This window comes from Polypterus senegalus, chromosome 1, assembly GCF_016835505.1.
Source record: "Polypterus senegalus isolate Bchr_013 chromosome 1, ASM1683550v1, whole genome shotgun sequence".
Lineage (NCBI taxonomy): Eukaryota > Metazoa > Chordata > Cladistia > Polypteriformes > Polypteridae > Polypterus > Polypterus senegalus.
In genome coordinates this window covers 31043108-31062836 of record NC_053154.1, presented here as the reverse complement: position 1 = coordinate 31062836, position 19729 = coordinate 31043108, and the positions used below count along the sequence as shown (strand labels likewise).

Below are 19729 nucleotides of genomic sequence, written 5' to 3'. Positions count from 1 at the left end.
GCACGCGCTCGCTCGCACTCTCTCTCTCTCTCTGAACAGAGGGGAACATTTGAACAAATCTGAACCTTAATTTAAAAACCAACCACAAGCAACCAAAAAAGTAACAGTGCAGCAGTTCATGCTAATAGCCTTACAGCCCGATCGCTTTAAACACTTTTTTAAAAATGAGTTTTAAGCACAGCGGAAAAAAGGAACATTTGAAAAAAAGAGAAAAGTAACATTTAAACAAATCACACTATGAACAACTCCATGTAAACACTTTAATGAGTTTTAAGCACAGGGAAAAAAGTGAACATTTGAAAAAAGAGAAAAGTAACATTGCAACAATTCCCTCTACGATCTGAAAAATTAACTTTTGAAAAATCCGTAATACAAAAACCACCAAGAAAACTAACCTTGCATGAATCGAGTTCTGGCATGAAGTGAGGAGGAACTGGGTTGAGAGAAGGGAGAGTCTGGCTCCGCAATGGAGGGATGTTTTCCTTCAGGTGTTTTCTTTCTTTTGATTTCTTGGGTTTCTGGTGTTTTTAGCTGTTTAGCTGGTGGGAGCGAAAGCCTCATGCAGCCATTCCAAAAACAGTCCTTGTGACCCAACCCTTCGTGTTTGCCCTCCACATTACTGGCAGTCTGGCTTTGTTTACATTGTGCTGCTTGAAAGCACGAGGGTTCTCAAATTGGTAAATGAGTAAACTGGTAAATATTTTTTCCAGCACTTGAAGCCTCTGCCTGGTTAACGCTGTAACTCCTTTTGCAATATCAGCTGCTTTAATACAGTAGATTCTTTCTGCTTTAGAATAGTCGAAATCGTAGATTTTGACTTCTTGTACTCGGCGGCAAGATCAGTAACATGAATGCCATACTCAAACTTTTCAATAATTTCTTTCTTTACTTCGATTTCAGTTTTCTTCAAAATTTTCTTCTCACTACTCTTCACTTGCTTAGTAGCCATAGTTAACTGCAAAAGCACACGAAATACTGTAGAACACAAAAAGAGTGCAGGTAAAGCACGCACGCCTGACTGAGAGAAGAAGACTACCGGCAGAATTGGCCTGCTTTTTCCCTCTATTGTGCCCCTCCTTTGTGCTCCTTGAGTCAAGTAATGAGAGGTCTGAAAACTGAGAGTACACCTTATGAGAAAGATTTAGGAGACGTAGTGGACTCCACGTTATCAACTTCCAGACAGTGTTCTTTATATTCCTTGCTTTGTACACCAGTAAATACAAGGCATCTTCAATATACTAACAACCCAATTGTCCTTCATTCACTTAGAATATGGAACCAATGTAGGAAGCACTTTAATTTAGAGAATATTTTATCTGTGGGACCTCTACATTAGTGGTCCCCAACCTTTTTGACACCAAGGACCGCTTTACTTGAAGCAAATTTTTCCAGGGACTGGTGTGGGGGAGGATTTCAGGGCAGGTTCTTTAGGCAGTTTCATACAAAATTTACATTACATTTCTATTATTATTATTAAGTTATAATATCGTAATTGTAAGAGCCATTTTCCTAGTTCTATAAAATGTATGAATATTTATTAGATGATAATGCATAAAATATGGGAGGTTCCTATAACCCCCTTGAATAGAATTGAGTTGGTATTTTCCTGTCATTTTTTAACAGTTTTGAGTAAACAATGTTCTCCAGTTAGTGTTTAGCCTCGCCTTGTGTAAGGTACAGAGGCATACGGTTTTTTAACCGTGTTCTTGTTTGTGCTCACGTTCATGCTTGCGCACGTGACCGTGCCTGGGCGCATGTCTGTGTGCCAACGGCCTACGGGCCTTTTGAGTGTGAAGTAACTCGTAAAATAAAAGATTTAAGTGTTGAACCGTATGTTTAAGGCATACAGAAGAAGAAATTAAGAACCTTTAAGTATAGAAATAACCAAAGCTTATTAAGAAAAGCCAAGTTTATAGAAGATACATTTTTCCTTTTTTTTGCCTTTATTCTATGTGTGTAACCATTTTTCTTTTTGTTCTTATGTGGATTATTTGCTTTTAACTTTCACTAAATATTTTAAAAACGAACTTTGGACTGTGAGATTTCTTTGACACGTGTCTTACCCGTGCCTGATTTTATAAAAATTATACAACTTACCTTAATGCAGTGGGAGCCCTTAGCTTGTACGTTGCTTATGTTCAGTCTACCCCGTAATCTCGTTTTGTTTGCTGTCACTGCAGAAAACGCTGCCTCACAAAGGTAGGGTGTTGGAAATGGAAGCAGACTTTTTAGTGCTTTTGTGGCAACCTCAGTATTTTATGCCTTGACTTTAATCCTAAACGTATGGAGATTTGAAGTTGTCTCAAACGTACTTTTAAGGCCACCATCATCTGCAACCTCAAACCGCTGATCTTCTTAAAGCACAGACAAAGTTGATTCACCTAGCTTATTCACAAATGGGTCACGGATCCATTCATTCCCATTATCAGAGGTCTTTTGTGGTTGGGAATAATGCTCAAACTCTATTGAAAGCTGAGAGAGGTGATTATACACCAGCTGGGAAAAAGAAGGCCCTGGCTTGTTATCTTTAACAACCTCTGCTAAAATTTGAAACAATGTTCACTCGTTAGCCCCATAAATCAAGTTTGGCTTTGAATGCAGCCACTTTATTTGGCAACTTGAACAGCGGGTATCTTCTGCCTCTGCCCCATGTGCTGCTGCTCCACCACTTCCTTAGATTTTCCTCCTCAGGCTCCTCCAGCACTCCTCCAGCCTGGCTTGATACTGAGTCTGCAGAGTGGGTAAAGGTGGGGTGCCCAATAGTGCCTGTATGCCTGTTCATATTGTGAGGTTTCTGAACTCTTTTGGGATACCCCCGGTCCCAAAGGGAACGTCACACTGAAGTGCGGCCCGTAGCGCAATTGCCGCGTCTGTGTAAGATTGTTTGTCCGTTGCTGGAGCAGGGCAACAGCAGGCTCACAGCGCAGCAGTGAAGCGCCACAGAAGCGAATCCTAAAAGATCATGGTCGAGCTCTAAGTCCCTGTCTTACACCCCAAAACACGAGACTGAATCTCAGTACTTTAGCAAAACCAGCTTTATTCAGCTTGAAACAGGAACAGCATGGTTATTTATTGTAGCAGGATCTGCCACTCTCCTATAAACAGACACAGCAGTCAGGCAGGGTTGTGACCAGGTTAGTGGCCAAGTAATCATGTTTCCTGTATTTACAATGTTCCTTGCATCACCCATCGAGATCTTTTTTTGTTTGCTTTGGCAGAGTGACTTAGCAGAGCTGTGAGCCTGCTGTTGCCCCAGCAACAGATAAACAGTCTTCCACAGACGCGTTGATCTCACTTCGGGACGCTCTTCGGCATGTTGTCCCATTGACGGAGGTCCCAAGAGAATTTAGAAACCTCACATTTTCTTGAATGAGTGCTGCATTAATAGGAATGTTTCTTGAATGAGCATCACTGAACCACATAAAAACGGCCATCAAATTCAGCAGTTCACATACGTTTGCAACCCAAGATTTTTCTTCTTTTCACTGAAAACCACAGAAAGCAAAAAACAGCACAAAAACAGTACTAAGAAAGTTTGAAGAAAGAACACTGTTTCTGTTTGGGAATCGTTGTGCAAATGTGCACAACTGAGCTGCAACCACAGAACTAACTGCTCTGTGCATGATTCATTCAAGCATTTCAAGGTCACTTCGTTGTAATGAAAGTATCTGCTGAATGTACTTCATAGTAATGAGATTTCTATAGACTCGTGTTATATGGGGAAACTGTCGGGACCATAAAAATGCTTTGTTGTAATACTCTCTCACCTCGGTCTCTCTCCTCTGTCTGCTCCGCTGCAAAATCCCGCTCGCCTAGCATTCTGAAAAGTGTCCCCAGTGAAGGGGGCAGCCATTTTGCTGTAGCCCTTCACTGAGTGACTCTCCATTGCCGGACCCCTGCTCTACATGATAACCACCTTTTTCCACCCTCTTAAACTCAGTTTTTAATGTTTGGAAAATGTACAGTATTTAGTCATTCAGAGATTTGTATATAAATTTAATGTCTTTGCATCCTATGAGCAGTTACACTCTAAATTTAGTTTTCCTGTCAACACAATTTTTCCACTTCTCCAAATTGGAAACTTTGCTAAACAAAATCTGTCCAGTTTTTCTCACCTCCCACATATTTCTATTCCAGAAGAAATATATTGATCAGTCTTGAAGACGCAGACAGTATTTCTATAATAATATAAAACCATTTTAAATATCCCCAGATTCCTTCCTTTTAAAGTTCCCAAAGTACAGTGGCAAAAGGCAGACACACACAGAATTCACTCTAGCTCCATATGAGCAAAACATTCAATTATGTTTTGGGTGTGTACCAAATTAAAATAATTCTGTACAAAAATTTTTAACGCCTATCAGACAGCCTTGGTGTCACAAACACTCCGAATCCATTAATAGTTGTGTTTGGTGTTTTCTCAGATGGAGTTAAAATGGAGGACAAACAAACTTTAATTGCCTTTACTTCACTATTAGCAAGTAGACTTATCTTGCTCAACTGGAAGAACCCTAACCCACCTCTGTTAAGTCAACTGATGTTATATATTATTTGAAATTGGAAAAAATATAATTCTCACTTAGAGGATCTGTTCAAAACTTTTTTTAAAACCTGGCAGAATCTAATCAATAATATTTTAGAATAAGTCCTTATATTGGGGAGAAATATTCCTTTTCCTCTATAATACTCTCAAATGTTTTTAAGGCAGTTAGCCTTTCTCTCTTTCTCATGTGTGGGGTTGAGTTGTGATGTGATGCCATTTCTCAGTTTTTTTATTTTTAATAAATTTGCAAAAACCTCAAGTAAACTTTTTTCACGTTGTCATTATGGGGTGTTGTGTGTAGAATTCTGAGGAAAAAAATGAGTTTAATTCATTTTGGGATAAGGCTGTAACATAACAAAATGTGGAAAAAGTGATGTGCTGTGAATTCTTTCCAGATGCACTGTATGACACTAAATAATAAGGGTTAGCAACTAACTCAGTAGAACAAGGCAATGGGTAAAGTTATGAAATGTTAAAGAAGGGTACCACTATAAAGAAATAACAAATTAAATAATTTAGTAAGAATTTAAACAAAACTTTTATAAGCACTTTTGCAGGGAGTACAGTATATTACACTCTGTCTATTAATTAATGTCTAAAGTTAGTTAGTCCTGATGAAATATGACACAGTTATTAACATTGTAAAATTACATAAGCCTGTTGATGTTAAGAAAATTTGTTCCAATAGATTTTGTTGTGCAGAGATGAAGATTTAGATCAGAATATTAACTTAAGTCTTCTAGCAGTGATTACCATATGCAGAGTTGTGCCATATTGTAATAAAGTGAGTATATATTAATTGCCAGGATGCAAAGCCTTTGCACATGTACTACATGGTAGTAGTTTCTTCAGTATCATAACTTGCTTTTTTAATGTTTACGTAGGCTTTTCCAGAGTCACAGGAAAAACTGTCAGTATCCAATTTCTTTTTTGATTTAACAGCTCAAGGAATAAAGGTAATATGTCTGTTTTTTCTCTAATCACTAAAAACTTAAAAACTTAAACCTGTAATTTAAACTATATTACCTTTATAGACTATACTCATTTTTGGGGAAATAGTGTATAACTTTATTGGCTTTACTTCTTTTAGGGAAATATAACACAATATTGTTATGTTTTCACTAATGGAAAGATAAAAAAATGTAATTTACTTTCCAAGTCGCCTAATCATCCTGGTTTTGTGTGTAAAATATTGGTATATATTGTTTACAGTACATCATTATTTTTCTAAGCAACTTTCACTTCAGAACACCGCAAACAATAAATTATGTATTGTTTTTTGTTTGCAAACGGTATGCAAACAGTGAGTATAACTTTTAAGATCTGTTAATTTAAAGCTGGAGAGTTAATGTATAGGACAACGCAAATGTGAGTGAGTACTAAGAAATTGTTTCTAAACTAATTGTATATAGCCTTAGAAAGAGACCAGTAATATTCATTACAGAGATGGTTGTGAGAGCTTAAGTTGGTTAACTGAAATGGTAATATTAATAGTAATAGAGAATTCACAGAATATTAAATAAATTGGTAAAGCATGTATGTATCCATTAGAAGTTTAAACATAATAAAAGTTCATCTAAATCCAATTTTTATGTTTTACTAATCTGGTCATGCTTTGCTTGCAGGTCGACACCTTGATGATTATGTGGCCAAAATTTCCCTTTGAAGATTTGGAGTACCCTGTGCATCAATATCGAAGACAAGTGAACCCTAACACACTTGTGATAAATTTGGGTTTTAATGATAGATTTGAAACGTAAGAAGATTATAAATATATACATAGTTTTTTGGTGGTATTTATTTTTTGGGGGCAGTACTTTTCAAATACAACTGTGTACAACTGAGTACATTAGAGGGTCAGTTCAGGTTGGAAGGTTGGGAGACAAAGTGAGAGAGGCAGGATTGTGTTGGTCTGGACGTGTGCAGAAGAGAGATGCTGGATATATTGGGAAAAGGATGTTAAGAACAGAGCTTCCAGGCAAGAGGAAAAGAGGAAGGCCTAAGAAAAGGTTTATGGATGTGTTGAGAGAGGACATGCAGGTGATGGATGTAACAGAGCAAGATGCAGAAGACAGGACAATATGGAAAAAGACAATCTGCTGTGGCAACCCCTAACAGGAGCTGCCAAAAGAAGAAGAAGAACTTTTCAAATATAGCATTAAAGTGTATTTAGTAAGATAATGCTGTAGTCAGAGTATGGTTATAGTCATTGGCTGTATGAATTTTGTATATTTGTATGTTCACACCATTTCTGTATAGTTTCTTTTCTCTAGAAACTGCTTTTCTTCCAACATATAAAAAGCATAAATGTTAGGTTAAACAGTGATTGTAATCTGGCCCCTTGTGATAGTGGGTGTATGCCCTGGGATGAACTGGTGCTCCACATAAGACTGCTTCCTGCTTTGCACCTCTTGTAATTCTGAACTGAATCAAGTGGGTTTAGTAATGTTTTTGGCAATAGTTATCTTGCATTATTCCTTTGAGTTCTTGATTGCGGTACTGCTGAAGGTTACAAGGTATAGGTACCAGTCTAAGAACTAAAATTATTATCCCTGAATTATTTATATGCAGAATTCCTGAATAACAAATACCATATGCCTCAAGTATTAAACAAAAAACATAGTAAAAATATATGAGAATGGCTAGGTTAGCTGATAAATTAGCTCAGTGATTTTAGGGCTTCTTTTAACTTGTATCTCTCTATTTTTTTTATATTTTTCCTGTTCTATCTCTGTAATTTCAAATGGTATTTGCCAATTATTTGTTTATTTGCTAACATGCTTACTGACTTTTGAATTAAACTTGTATTATGAAATCAATATTTCATTGTGTCATTATTTATTTTTTTCAGATCAAAATCTGTTGATAAAAACTGGGTAGAACTCTATGGATTCACTGAGCAAATTCTAAAGTAAGTTATTTATTATCCTTATGTGTACAGTGGAAAGTGGTGAAAAAAGTGTGTTGTCTTCTTTTAAATCCAACATGTTTTTACTGTAGTCTGTTTATTTTCAATCAACTTATAATGCAGTTCATTTTTACAAGATTATTTAAAATACCAGGTGCATATTTTGGGTGGTAACTTAAACAACTTCAAGTCTAAATGGTTGTACTACCAAAAATATGATTCCACTATCCTGTGGGAGTAGGCTGAAATATGCTATCTTGTTAATTCCCCCATTGTTATTTGTTTTTGGGCCCCTTAAATTTGCAAGTGTGCTTTGAATCTCACTTGTAATTTGATAGAAGCATTAATAAAGTCAGTTACTGACAAACATTTCAGAGACGTTTCTCTGCTGCTAAAGTCAATTGGTCTGAGTGCCTGCCCACCACCGAGTTTCATTAGATATCCTGACTTAAATGGTCTCACACAGTTGAAAAAGTGAAGCACATAATATTGCCTCTGAACCCAAGTGAGGTGTAAGGTTGAGTCAGCAAGCAGGAAAACCTGTTCATATTGGACCAACAGCAACAGTGTTGTAGGGCAGAATAAGCCCTGTGACACCAGACTAGATCCCCAATGCTTGTTTTCCACTGTACCATGCTGTCTTGTTATCTTCTATGCATTCGGCACTTACAAATCTGATATATTAGTAAAAATAATTTTAAAAAGTATCAATAATACATTAAGAGTATGCTGGACATATTCATTATTAAATTAACAAACAAGTTGGAGAAAAAAAATATATTGATTGTATTTAGGCATTTAACAGCATTTATTTTCTAATTTGGTTCTTATGTCTGACATTCTCTGGCTGGTAGCATTTATTCCTATGAATTTCTGAATCAAAGAAAATTATACAAAGTTTTTATTTAGATGTGTTATCATATTATGTTGAAAATTAAAGGTATGCAAAAATAATCAAGCATATATATATTAATTATATTTTAAAAATGTAATGATATAGTCATATAAATAGTGAATATCCTTTCCGTATGCAGTATTTACAAAGGTTTGAAAAAGACTGAACAGGTAGGAATATTTTAAAAGTTCGAAAGGAGAATATTTATTATTAGGTCATAGTATTTGTTTTGTCTGCCTAGCTTCCATTTATAGCCTTCATTTTCTACAGGTTTGTGGCTGAAAGGGGCTCTTCTAGATTCCTAGAACACATTGAGAACATCAGTGAAACTTACAACATCCCACCTAAAGAGGGAAATGCCAGTAAATCAACGGGAATCATTGATCAAAGTGTCATACCCTTGGTGCCAAAAGTGAGGTATGTTTTTTTTATTAGATAACCAAATACAAAGCAAGATATTTCAGTTTTATTATTTATCATTGTGTTTACTTCTTATTGTAAAATTCCAGAAGACTACCAATGCTATTGATTGAAGTGTGCAAAGACAGCCAAACCTGTTTTAGCATGTTCATTTGCAAACTATTAAATACTTATCTAATAGACCTTCTCTTTCTCTTAGTTATTTTTTAGATCTATTGCCTACTATAAACAAGAATGTTTGTATGGGTTAAACAAAAGCAACAGGAGCAAAACTGTGCAACATGTAACAGTAGAGCTGATGAAGACAGTTTTTAATTTCAGTGCCTGTTTATATAATAAGTGTCTGAGGCATTTTATATTATTAAAATAAATAGAATACCAAAACTATAAAAAAATAATTAGCAATATAAAATATATCACATTAAAAGAAGATTAAAAATACAGTATATTTAATAATTAGTTAAAAAAACCTAAACAAATTTAAAACCTTGCTCAAATAGAAAACGGAGTTGGTGGCCCTTAAAAGGACCATTGGTTCTTCCACAGTCAAGACTACTGTAACATTTCATGGCCGCCACCACACCAGTCTTCATCAGTTCTCTACATACTGCTTCATGCACTACTGGCTGCCTTATCCACTGCCTGCACATATTACCTTCCTGTACAATATAATCATGATATCCTTTCCAAAGTCCAGAATATGTTGAGTTTGTGACATTAATCTCTTAAAACCATACAATACTGCCACAACACAAGTGGTGGGTAAGTACGGTTAACTGTTGGTAGCCTAGAATCATCTTCATCATGAAGTTTTAGCAAAAGGGTTTAATAATTCATACAAACATATCTCAAAAGTGACGATGACAACATTTCAGAGTCTTATAAAAAGCTTAAAATGTCAAAAAGAATAAAACATTCTGTTATTAACCTGGAACAACTGCAACATGAAATTTACATATGTCTTCCTTAATGTGGGTACAAAGGCATATTTTACCTTGATTTGCTCCTGAGGAAGGCATGTTGTTGGGGGTGGGGGTGAGAAAATGTATAAAAAGAACTTTAATTTCTACATGGTGAAACCAAAATGCATAAAAATACCCTATAATAAAATCTGCAAATATGCATTTTAATCACATTTGAATTGTTGGTTACAAATTTAAGAGATTGGAGCACAAAAGCAGATTAAGGAAAATTGTCCCTTTGGTCTAATCTGACTGCTATACTTTTTATGTATTACATAGTGTAACAAAGGCGCTATATTGCGCCTGACCCGACAAAGATTGGACACAGGAGGCACGTATAAAAAATTAAAGATTTATTTTTCTTCAGCTGGAGGGCACGTCTTCCCCGTGTCCCCCAGCCACAACACAGTCCAAAACAAGCACAATCCAACACAACACTCCCTTTTGGCACCACAACCACTCCTCCCGTCAAGCTTCGTCCTCCTCCTCCTGACTTTGGCCATTGAGTGGTAGTTGCCGGCTCCTTTTATGGCCTACCCGGAAGTGCTCCAGGTGCTTGATCACCGGTTTCCGGTTGCACTCCCGGGTGGGGCTGAAGATTAGTCCAGCTGGGCTCAGAGACCCATGCAGCGCCCCCTGGTGGCCACCCCAGATCCCAACAGGGCTGTGGAGAACTCCATCTCCCATGGAGCCCTGCGGGAAGCTGAGGCACCACCGTCAGCCAGGGAGGCTGCCACCAAGCGTGCTGGAGAGGTATTGAGCAGCCCATGGTTGCTCCCCCAGAACATACATTGAAGGGGCGTCCCGGCTGGGCTTGGGACCCGGCCGTCCACCACAATAGCTAAGAAAGTCCATATAAAAACTGCCTTAATGATAGTTTTATAGATTTTGCAATGATGGCCTGATGCTTTTCTGTTTCAGCTACCCCTGCTTATTTCTTACTACATAACTCCTAACACTAGTCCATTGTCTAAACTCTGCCCTTTCCCTCTCCCTGAGATTAACTCAGATTAATAACAATATTAATAATTTCTTTATATATTTCACCACCATCATTGAAGACCCACCTTGTCGCCATACTTTTCTTTCAACTTCTTTCCTTTAAACTTTTCCTCCAGTGTCAGAGAGGCTTCTTTACAAATCATGAGGGCTTTTGTAACTTCTTTCATGTTTAAGTCATTCATAGATTGAAAGAATCTAAGATAATAATATTGGTATTTGTATTAAGGCATTTATCAAACTTTTCTTTACTTTTTCTTTTAATACTATTCATGTCTTGTTTTTTTAGCTGGCGAAGTATACGTGTTTTTATATCCTCTACATTTCGAGACATGCATGGGGAACGAGATTTACTGGTTCGATATGTATTCCCTGAGCTGAGACAAAGAGCTGCCCATCACTATATCCACCTACAGGAAGTGGACCTACGCTGGGGTATAACTGAAGAAGAAGCACGTAGCAACAGGTTTGTCAGGGCACTAAGGACATGGTCAATTATGCTTTGTTTCATAACTTCATTGATGTCTTTTACTGTTTACCACATTAATATACTAATGAATGAAATACTGTTAATAATGGCAGGACTGTGGAACTATGTCTGTCAGAGGTAGCAAAAAGTCAACTTTTTGTTGGAATTCTTGGAGAGCGGTATGGACTAGTTCCAGCTGACATATCTCTGCCTGACTTGCCTCATTTCCAATGGGTAAGTGTTATTTAACATTGAAAATATTATTAATTAAATATTGATATTTCATATGGTTCTTTTGTATTCTGACTGGAGTACAGTGTATATTTAAAAAATTCTGTATGTCTGAATGCATATTATATATTGCGAGATACTTTCAAAATTTAGAAAGCTAATTGATAATTTATGTTTAACTCTAACTAGGTTGTCTGGATCCTAGATTGTTTAACTAAAACAATAAAGGCACATCGAGAGTTTGCTGTCTATCTCTTCTGTTTATTCAGTGTATAGATAAATGTCACAGTTCAAGGACGAGTAAAATATTTGCAAATGGCTTTTTTAGATGAGGTGGACAGTCATAAGTCACTTTCCCACTACAGGAACCTTTTTTTAGAAACCAGGGACATTTTAGAAACTCAGAAACTTTTTGTAGTATTCTCACCATAGGAACTTGGGTCAATTGTAAATCCTGGTAGGTAGTTCCTGATACTTTTTAGCACCTACTCTAGAGTATGTACTTTTCATTCAACCAAGAACTATCGTGGGTGAGGCTCGGATGGTGAATTTTAATGATTGGATGACCACAAGCACTGGCGCAATGTTATAAATCTGTTAGCAGTTTGAACTTTAGAAGAGTTATCAGAGAAGATACAAAGCCACACTTCGCACTGCATCACTGTTAATAGCCACCTCCCTGGTGTGCCGTGCCATTCACTGCATTGAAGCAATAACCATGTGAAGTTGCAATCAGTTTGAACAATAATGTGAGATTATCCCCTTTGAACTACTGATTGTGCCACACTTCACACCCTATCAGTCTTCATAACCTCCTCCCTGATGGGTCAATTTAATTCATTTCACCACATTGAAGCAATAAACTCCTCCGTGAACATCTCTCATTTTGCACGCATCCATCTTCTTTTCACAACACAATATTTAAATATGTTTAGAGACAATCATTAATAACAGGGTGACCTATGATCATAATTTAGAACAAATCAGCAACAATGGTAAGAATCTTCTGGTATTTCTAATGAAAGCTAATTGTTTTAAAACAGACTCTCTTTTGTAAGTATTTTTATTGAAACTGTGGTTTCATTTCCTTTTATATACTGATTTCGGATGCCTTGTTATTGGGGAGGAAAAACGCTTCTTAATAACATTGTTAATTAGTATATTTGTGGCATACAGAAGGTCCTGTCTCACTGAGATATATACAGTATCACAAATGGGTAAGAAGGAAGGACAACTCTTTTTCAGACTGCAACTCCCCTCTGTTTCTAACGTTGTAGTTTTCACCTGGCAGCAGGTTTAGATTTCTAAGATACTCAAGAGCAATCTATTTAGAAAATCATTTATTTACAGTATTGTAAATATATGTACAGTATATATATATTTTAATTCCAGTGGCTGTAAGTACATTACAAATGAACCATTGTTACCTGCCAGGAATTTGATTATTTAAAATTGTGACACCATTATTTACAACTCTAAAGAGAAATGCAGAAAAATTTAAAGATTAATTCCTACTATTTTTAAAATGTGATTAGGCTCTAATAAAGACTGCAGTAGAGATTGAGAATGGGATTTCTGAAATTAATAATGGAATGGAAAATATAAGGAATATCTTTGTTAAAGTCTAGTAATGTTCTAATTAACATTAAAAGTATGTTTTGTTTATAGCATAGAGTTGTGTCTGTTACTCCCCTTGTTTAGGGTTTTTTTTTCTATTTTACTGTCCCTATTTTAAATATGTTTTTCCCCTTAGAACTAGCCCTATTTGTATTACTAATATAACATCAAACAACCAGGGCCCAAATTCTGTTTATGCTGCTCTGTCACTTGACTTTGTAATGTTATCCTTCTATAATATTAGACAGTACCTATTAACCCAAATTTTTTTTGTTAGTTTCTAATTTACAATGCTATTTCTTGTTTTTTTTATATCAAAATAGTTAATTTACTCATTGGTATCACATTTATGTATTTTGGGTGTGTCATGCTTCTTGGGATGTCAGAAGATTGTGACATATGTCCATAAAAGTTATGAACAGAATCGGTGACAAAGGGCAGCCCTGGCGGAGTCCAACTCTCAGCAGAAACGGGTTCAACTTACTGCGGGCAATGCAGACCAAGCTCTGACACTGGTTATACAGGTACCGAACAGCCCTTATCAGGGGATCCGGTACCCCATACTCTCGGAGCACCCTCCACAGGACACCCCGAGGGACACGTCGAATGCCTTTTCCAAGTCCACAAAACACATGTAGACTGGTTGGGCAAACTCCCATGCAACCTCCAGGACCCCGCCAAGGGTGTAGAGCTGGTCCACTGTTCCACGACTAGGACGAAAACCACATTGTTCCTCCTGAATCCGAGGTTCGACTAACTGAGGGACCCTCCTCTCCAGGACCCCCGAATAGACTTTTCCAGGGAGACTGAGGAGTGTGACCCATCTGCAGTTGGAACACACCTTCCGGTCCCCCTTCTTAAAGCGTGGGACCACCACCCCGGTCTACCAATCCAGAGGCACTGTCCATGATGTCCAATGCGATGTTGCAGAGGCATGTCAACCAAGACAGTCCTACAACATCCAGAGCCTTGAGGAACTCCGAGCGTATCTCATCCATCCTCTGAGCCCTGCCGCCAAGGAGTTTTTTGACCACCTTGGTGACCTTAGTCCCAGAGATGAGAGGGCCGACTTCTGAGTCCCCAGGCTCTGCTTCCTCATTGGAAGACAGGTTAGTGGGATTGAGGAGGTCTTCAGAGTACTCCCCCCACCATCCCACAAGGTCGCGAGTTGAGATCAGCAGCGCACCATCCCCACCATATACAGTGTTGACACTGCACTGCTTTCCCCTCCTGAGATGCCGGATTATGGACCAGAATCTCCTTGAAGACATCTGGAAGTCGTTCTCCATGGCCTCCCCAAACTCCTTCCACGCCCGAGTTTTTGCCTCAGCAACCACCGAAGCTGCATTCCGCTTGGCCTACCGGTACATATTAGCTTCCTCACCTAGTATGCCCACACCTGCTCGGTTCCTGTCACCGGGGGCAACTCCGGAGTGGTAGAGAGTCCAGCCCATCTCAAGGAGATTAGTTCCAGAGTCCACACTGTGCATCGGAACGTCTCGACCTCTCACACTAGCTCAGGCTCCTTCCCCTTTAGAGAGGTGACATTCCACGTCCCAAGAGCCAGCTTCTGTAGCCGAGGGTCGGACCGCCAAGGTCCCCGTCTTCAGCCACCACCCGACTCACACTGCCACTCAACCTCCTTGGCCCCTCCTACAGGTGGTGAGCCCATGAGCCTTTACAACTGTAGTTACAATATCTACAAATGGGGCAGTTATCTCAACAAGACTCATTACCTGTCTGACCCATGAAGAACTTTATACCCATTTGTTAGACAATATTCTTTTTTCAGATAAGTACATAAGAATATGTGTTGATAGAATTAGAGACAAAATGGTAGCACCTGCAATAAGAAATAAGTTATAAAATGGCTACAAAATAACAATACATAAATAATATTAAGATAAAATGAAAACTTTTATTGATTGTATGAAATAAACTAGCCTAACATAAAACTGCTGTGCCTAGGTACGTTTACTTTATTTCACATAGGGTATAAGAGTTGATTTCCAAAAATGTTTGGTTGTTTAAGAATATGTAAGATCATCATTTGATGTGCTTTATGAAAAAGGTTGTTACGACAGAGATTAACCTTTTGACTACTAGAGAACCAGAGCAATTCCTTTTAGGTCACACCACCATTCCTACTGCATATCGACTAATGGAATGCTAAAATATGCAATGAAAATTCTGGCATAACTGATGTACATGGAGATTGCTACAGAACACAGTGGAAAGTGTGTTTAATTCTTCTGTTGATCTCCTGTAACACTAAATAAACTGAAAGGTTCAAGAGGAGAATCACTGGCAAACAAACTGGGAACTAAAATGAGTGCAGTTGTTCCCCTAATCTTTAGACCTGGAGTTTTTCTCTTTCATGGCATAGTTATGGTGGCAGTAAAATGTAGTAAAAGAAAATCTTTATAGTAAGTGATATGTGTATAAATGCAGGTTCTAACTAATCTGCATAAATATTTTGTTTAGATAGAAAGACCTTACCTGGAACAATTGTTTTCAGGCATTCATTTTCCTAAAATAGTAAAACTACATTTTTTTTTTTGACTGGCATATTTTTCAAGTGTGTCCATACGGAAATGTAGTTATTACAGTTAGTTTCTGTTTCTTTAGCCTGTTATTAAATGTAGACACTTCTTCCTTTCATAGAGGTTTTCATTTATGTTTCACTTTTGCCAAATCCAGCCTGTCATTTTATTTAATTCACTATTAACTATATACTTCTATAATCCATCCTGAGCTATATAAAAATAGTGTTTCTTCTTCTAACATGGCAGGTGAAGACTGCGTCCCCAGGCTTGTCAGTGACAGAGCTGGAAATTATGCAGTTTCAGAAGCAGAATGGTAGCTCTGCCAATCAAAAAATGTTTTTTTATCTGCGAACTCCAGAGCTCATCAGGTTAATTGTTTCATTTTTATTGCAATTCCTGATAATAACTAGATGAAAAATAATGTACTGTAATTTGTTATTTGGATATTATAATTGTCAGATGGAGAATTATTGCATAAAAGGATTTTAGTATCATACATTAAAATTTCCATTTCCTTGAAAATTCACAAATGCTATGCTTGTGATTCTTTATTTATTCTTAACTCATCAGTTAGCTGCACTTTCAATGCGGCTCCACCAAGGGTGACTGTAATGCCTTTTTATATAACTCATAAAATCAGTAGTAATAAAGTTACAGTTTTCTTCATCATCTTCATTTTTTTTTGTCTTTTCTGGTGAGTGTCCACTCAGCTTGGCTGAATTAAGCCAATGACAGAAGCTTATGATTTACTGATTAACATGCATTCCCATCTTCAGCTATGACTAAGAGTTGTGGATAGAAACTGAATCGTGTTGCAGTTACAAGCAGCCAAAATTAGATCCACTCTCTGAGACAGGGCAAGGATCTCTGTAATATGGGGATCTCCTGGAAGTGCAACCACTTCTTCTTCAGATTGAAAGGAGCCAGTTGATTTGGTTTGGGCAATTAGGTAGGGTGCCCCCTGAGTGCATCCTTCAGGAGAAGACCGAATAACAAAAGAAGGATGTGTTGGAGGAACTGTCTCTCTTGATTGTCTTGGAGCATCTCTCTACACTCCAGGAGTGGCTGAAGAAAGAGAGGACTGGTCAGCCCAGCTCATTAAGCCATCTTCAACATTCAAAAATTAACCATAGTAAAAATGGTTATAACAAAACCCAAAATGAAAGAAATTATTCATGACATTAGTAAGGGGGCAATCTCACAATAGATCACCTGATAATGGCTTTGTGGTTTTTCAACATTGAAGTAACCAATATTTACATGTTTTCAACCTTATCTAATGTTGTGTGTGTGTGTGTGTGTGTGTGTGTGTGTGTATGTATGTATGTATGCATATATATATATATATATATATATATATATATATATATATATGTATATATATATATGTATATGTGTATATATATATATATGTATATATATATGTATGTATGTATGTGTATATATATATATGTATGTATATATATATATATGTATGTAGTATAGTAATTTTGTGATTGATAACTGTAATAGATTTTAGACAATTGTAAGAAAAATTATGCAGCATGGAGTCTTACCTGTTTTTCTGTATAATTTCAGATCAGTTCCAGAGCAATGGAAATCTGATTTTGTTGCAGAATCCACTGAAGCTAGAGGAAAAATGGAAGATCTCAAAATACGACTAAAACAGAGTGACGCCATGATTAATGAAAAGTAAATACAAGCAATAGTTCTTAAGATTTTGAAGTGAAACCTTAGCTTATGGCCTCAATGTACATTTTCCCATATTAATGTTGTAACACATTTCCCTGCTGTAGATCCTAGTTTATATTTATGACAGCTAATCTTGTCTTTAACCTAATACGTAATTTTTATTAATTGTATTAGTGTTAAATATATTATATATACTAGCCACGCTACCTGTTGAAAACAATTGCTAGAATAATTTTAAAAACTTTTCTAACTCTTGTGCTACATGCTTTCACCTCTGAAATCATATGTGTGTGAACATTTCTTCACCGGTGCTCCCTCTCTCAAGTACATTTCTGTAAAGCCATCTTCTCATACTCTGTCATTTTTTTGGGGAGGCTTTCTCGCTTCCTGTCCACTTTTATACTTGCCATCTTTGAGGGTGACTTTCTGTATTCCTCTCATGCCACTTTTGCTCCTCCTATTTATATATATATATATATATATATATATATATATATATATATATATATATATATATATATATATACGTACACACCAACTAAATGTTCTGAGTTACCCTGTGAACCAGTGATTGCAACTGATTATCTTCTTGGTATCCATCAGTTTGCTTATTGTGCTAATTGGTAAGTGAAGCATCCTCTACTGCTCATCCTGCTATATTTAGAATCTCTGTGTATGTATGACTGGACTCAATTTTGTGCATTTTAGTTGAGTATTTAAATATCATCTTGGAGAAAATTGCGTAACATTTTTCTGAACAAGCACGAGTGTTGTAGGGCTACATTGACAATGCAGCTAAAAGTGACTGTATCCTGAATTTTGCTTCATGTCTGTTTTTTGTTTTTCTTTTTGACTGCTTAAATTATTTTTGCGACTGATCCAAGTTCTGATGTCTATCTTGAACATGCCCCACATGTGTAAAATGAATTAAACAATTTTCTTTTAAAAAAATAAAATAAAATTTTGGTCCAACATCTTTTTTTTCTGACTAATCACACCACTCAAAAACAATCAGTTCTTGGTCGCATATTTCTGAAAAAATAGGAATGAATCCCCACTATGAATGCAGCAGTAGTTTAATGATGACACAGCTGCTATCAACAATAAGGCACAGTTTATGAAAAAGAATAACAATCTGAAATGACAATAATAATTACTCAAATTAAATGGACCAAATAAGGGGCACTTCAAACTAGCTCATAACTATTAACCATGAAAGAACTGTAGTGAAAATTAAATAAAAAACTAAACACCGTGACAGACCTTTACTAATGGTATAGAAGTTTATGAGCTATGTTTGCAATGCAACATTCTGAAATTATTTATTGTATTGATCCATACAGTTATGAAGCTGAATGGGGTGGTGTGTCCCATGGGAAGCCATACACTAAAGGACTGGAACAATTTGGAAAAGCTGTTCTGTCTAACTTATGGGAGGCCTTGAAGCAATTCTTTCATGTGGTCAGTATATCAGTGCCTGCACAGAAATATATTAGTCCTGTGTTAGTATATATGCAAACCATTGTTTATTTTTTTGCTTTTGTAGGAGCAGGATGATGAAATTTTGGATTCATGTTCAAAACTGACTGACCAGGAAGTTTTTAAAGAATCTCTACAGCATCTGATATATGGGAGAAAAAAGGTTTTAGGTACAGCAGCCACTAAAATTCGAGAAATGGGAAAAGGAAAATGCTTTGTAATAAGTTCTGGTCCTGGTCAAGGAAAAACAGCTTTAATGGTAAATATCTGAAAATACAATTGAATGTAAGATAAGAGGAACAATAATGATATAAGTTTTTGTATTTAAAAAGATATTCCATTAAAATGTATTCCTTTATGCCTAGTAATATTTGAAACTTCTCTGTGATAACCTAAACTTTACTGTCTAACATCATTATATTACTTATCTTAAAATGTATTTTATTTCTATGTGAAGGATAATCAAAAGTATATTCCATTTTCTTTCTGTGGTATATACATTGCTGTCTGTTAAAATTGCCCTGGGGGAAACACAGTGTAATAGTTTAGAACTTTGAGGATGGACAGGTTATGGTAGAGTCTGAAAATGCAGACTGCCCCTGGACTTTCTCACAGTGAGTATATAAAGGGCCTGCAAAGAAGACCTTATTAAGTGATTGCTGGCAGTTAGTGACCAATCATTACCCTGTGAAAAGGATGATGGCTATTTGTTCCACTCTTGTAATTCAAGAGAGGGGAATTGTGGGAATATGGAAAGGTGGTTTATCCTTCCAGCAGCAAAATGATGAGAGTATGGCATCAGTGGGTAGAGGAAAGTCGGACCCACCGAAGTGAGGATTCTATAGTGCCCCGTGTTACCAGAACAACAATAAGACATCATAAAGGTTTGTGGCAGCCACCCGTATAATGTGGCTTGGCTTCAAAAAGGTATTTTTAAAGATAGGTAGTTGTTCACAAGACTGAGTCCA

At 36.8% G+C, this 19729-nt stretch overlaps 1 protein-coding gene across 4 annotated transcripts in view; it reads left to right on the top strand.

Annotated features, from left to right (window-relative positions):
• Positions 1-19729, top strand: part of tep1 (telomerase-associated protein 1) — a 156932-nt gene that overhangs the window by 68152 nt on the left and 69051 nt on the right. For all 4 annotated transcript variants that reach the window (XM_039745513.1, XM_039745490.1, XM_039745498.1 and 1 more), the window contains exons 15-24: positions 5428-5499; positions 6169-6299; positions 7395-7454; positions 8617-8763; positions 11017-11193; positions 11310-11430; positions 15837-15958; positions 17169-17282; positions 18626-18743; positions 18829-19020. In XM_039745513.1, coding sequence (XP_039601447.1) covers positions 5428-5499; positions 6169-6299; positions 7395-7454; positions 8617-8763; positions 11017-11193; positions 11310-11430; positions 15837-15958; positions 17169-17282; positions 18626-18743; positions 18829-19020 — 1254 coding nt within the window. The remainder of the gene's footprint in view (positions 1-5427; positions 5500-6168; positions 6300-7394; positions 7455-8616; positions 8764-11016; positions 11194-11309; positions 11431-15836; positions 15959-17168; positions 17283-18625; positions 18744-18828; positions 19021-19729) is intronic.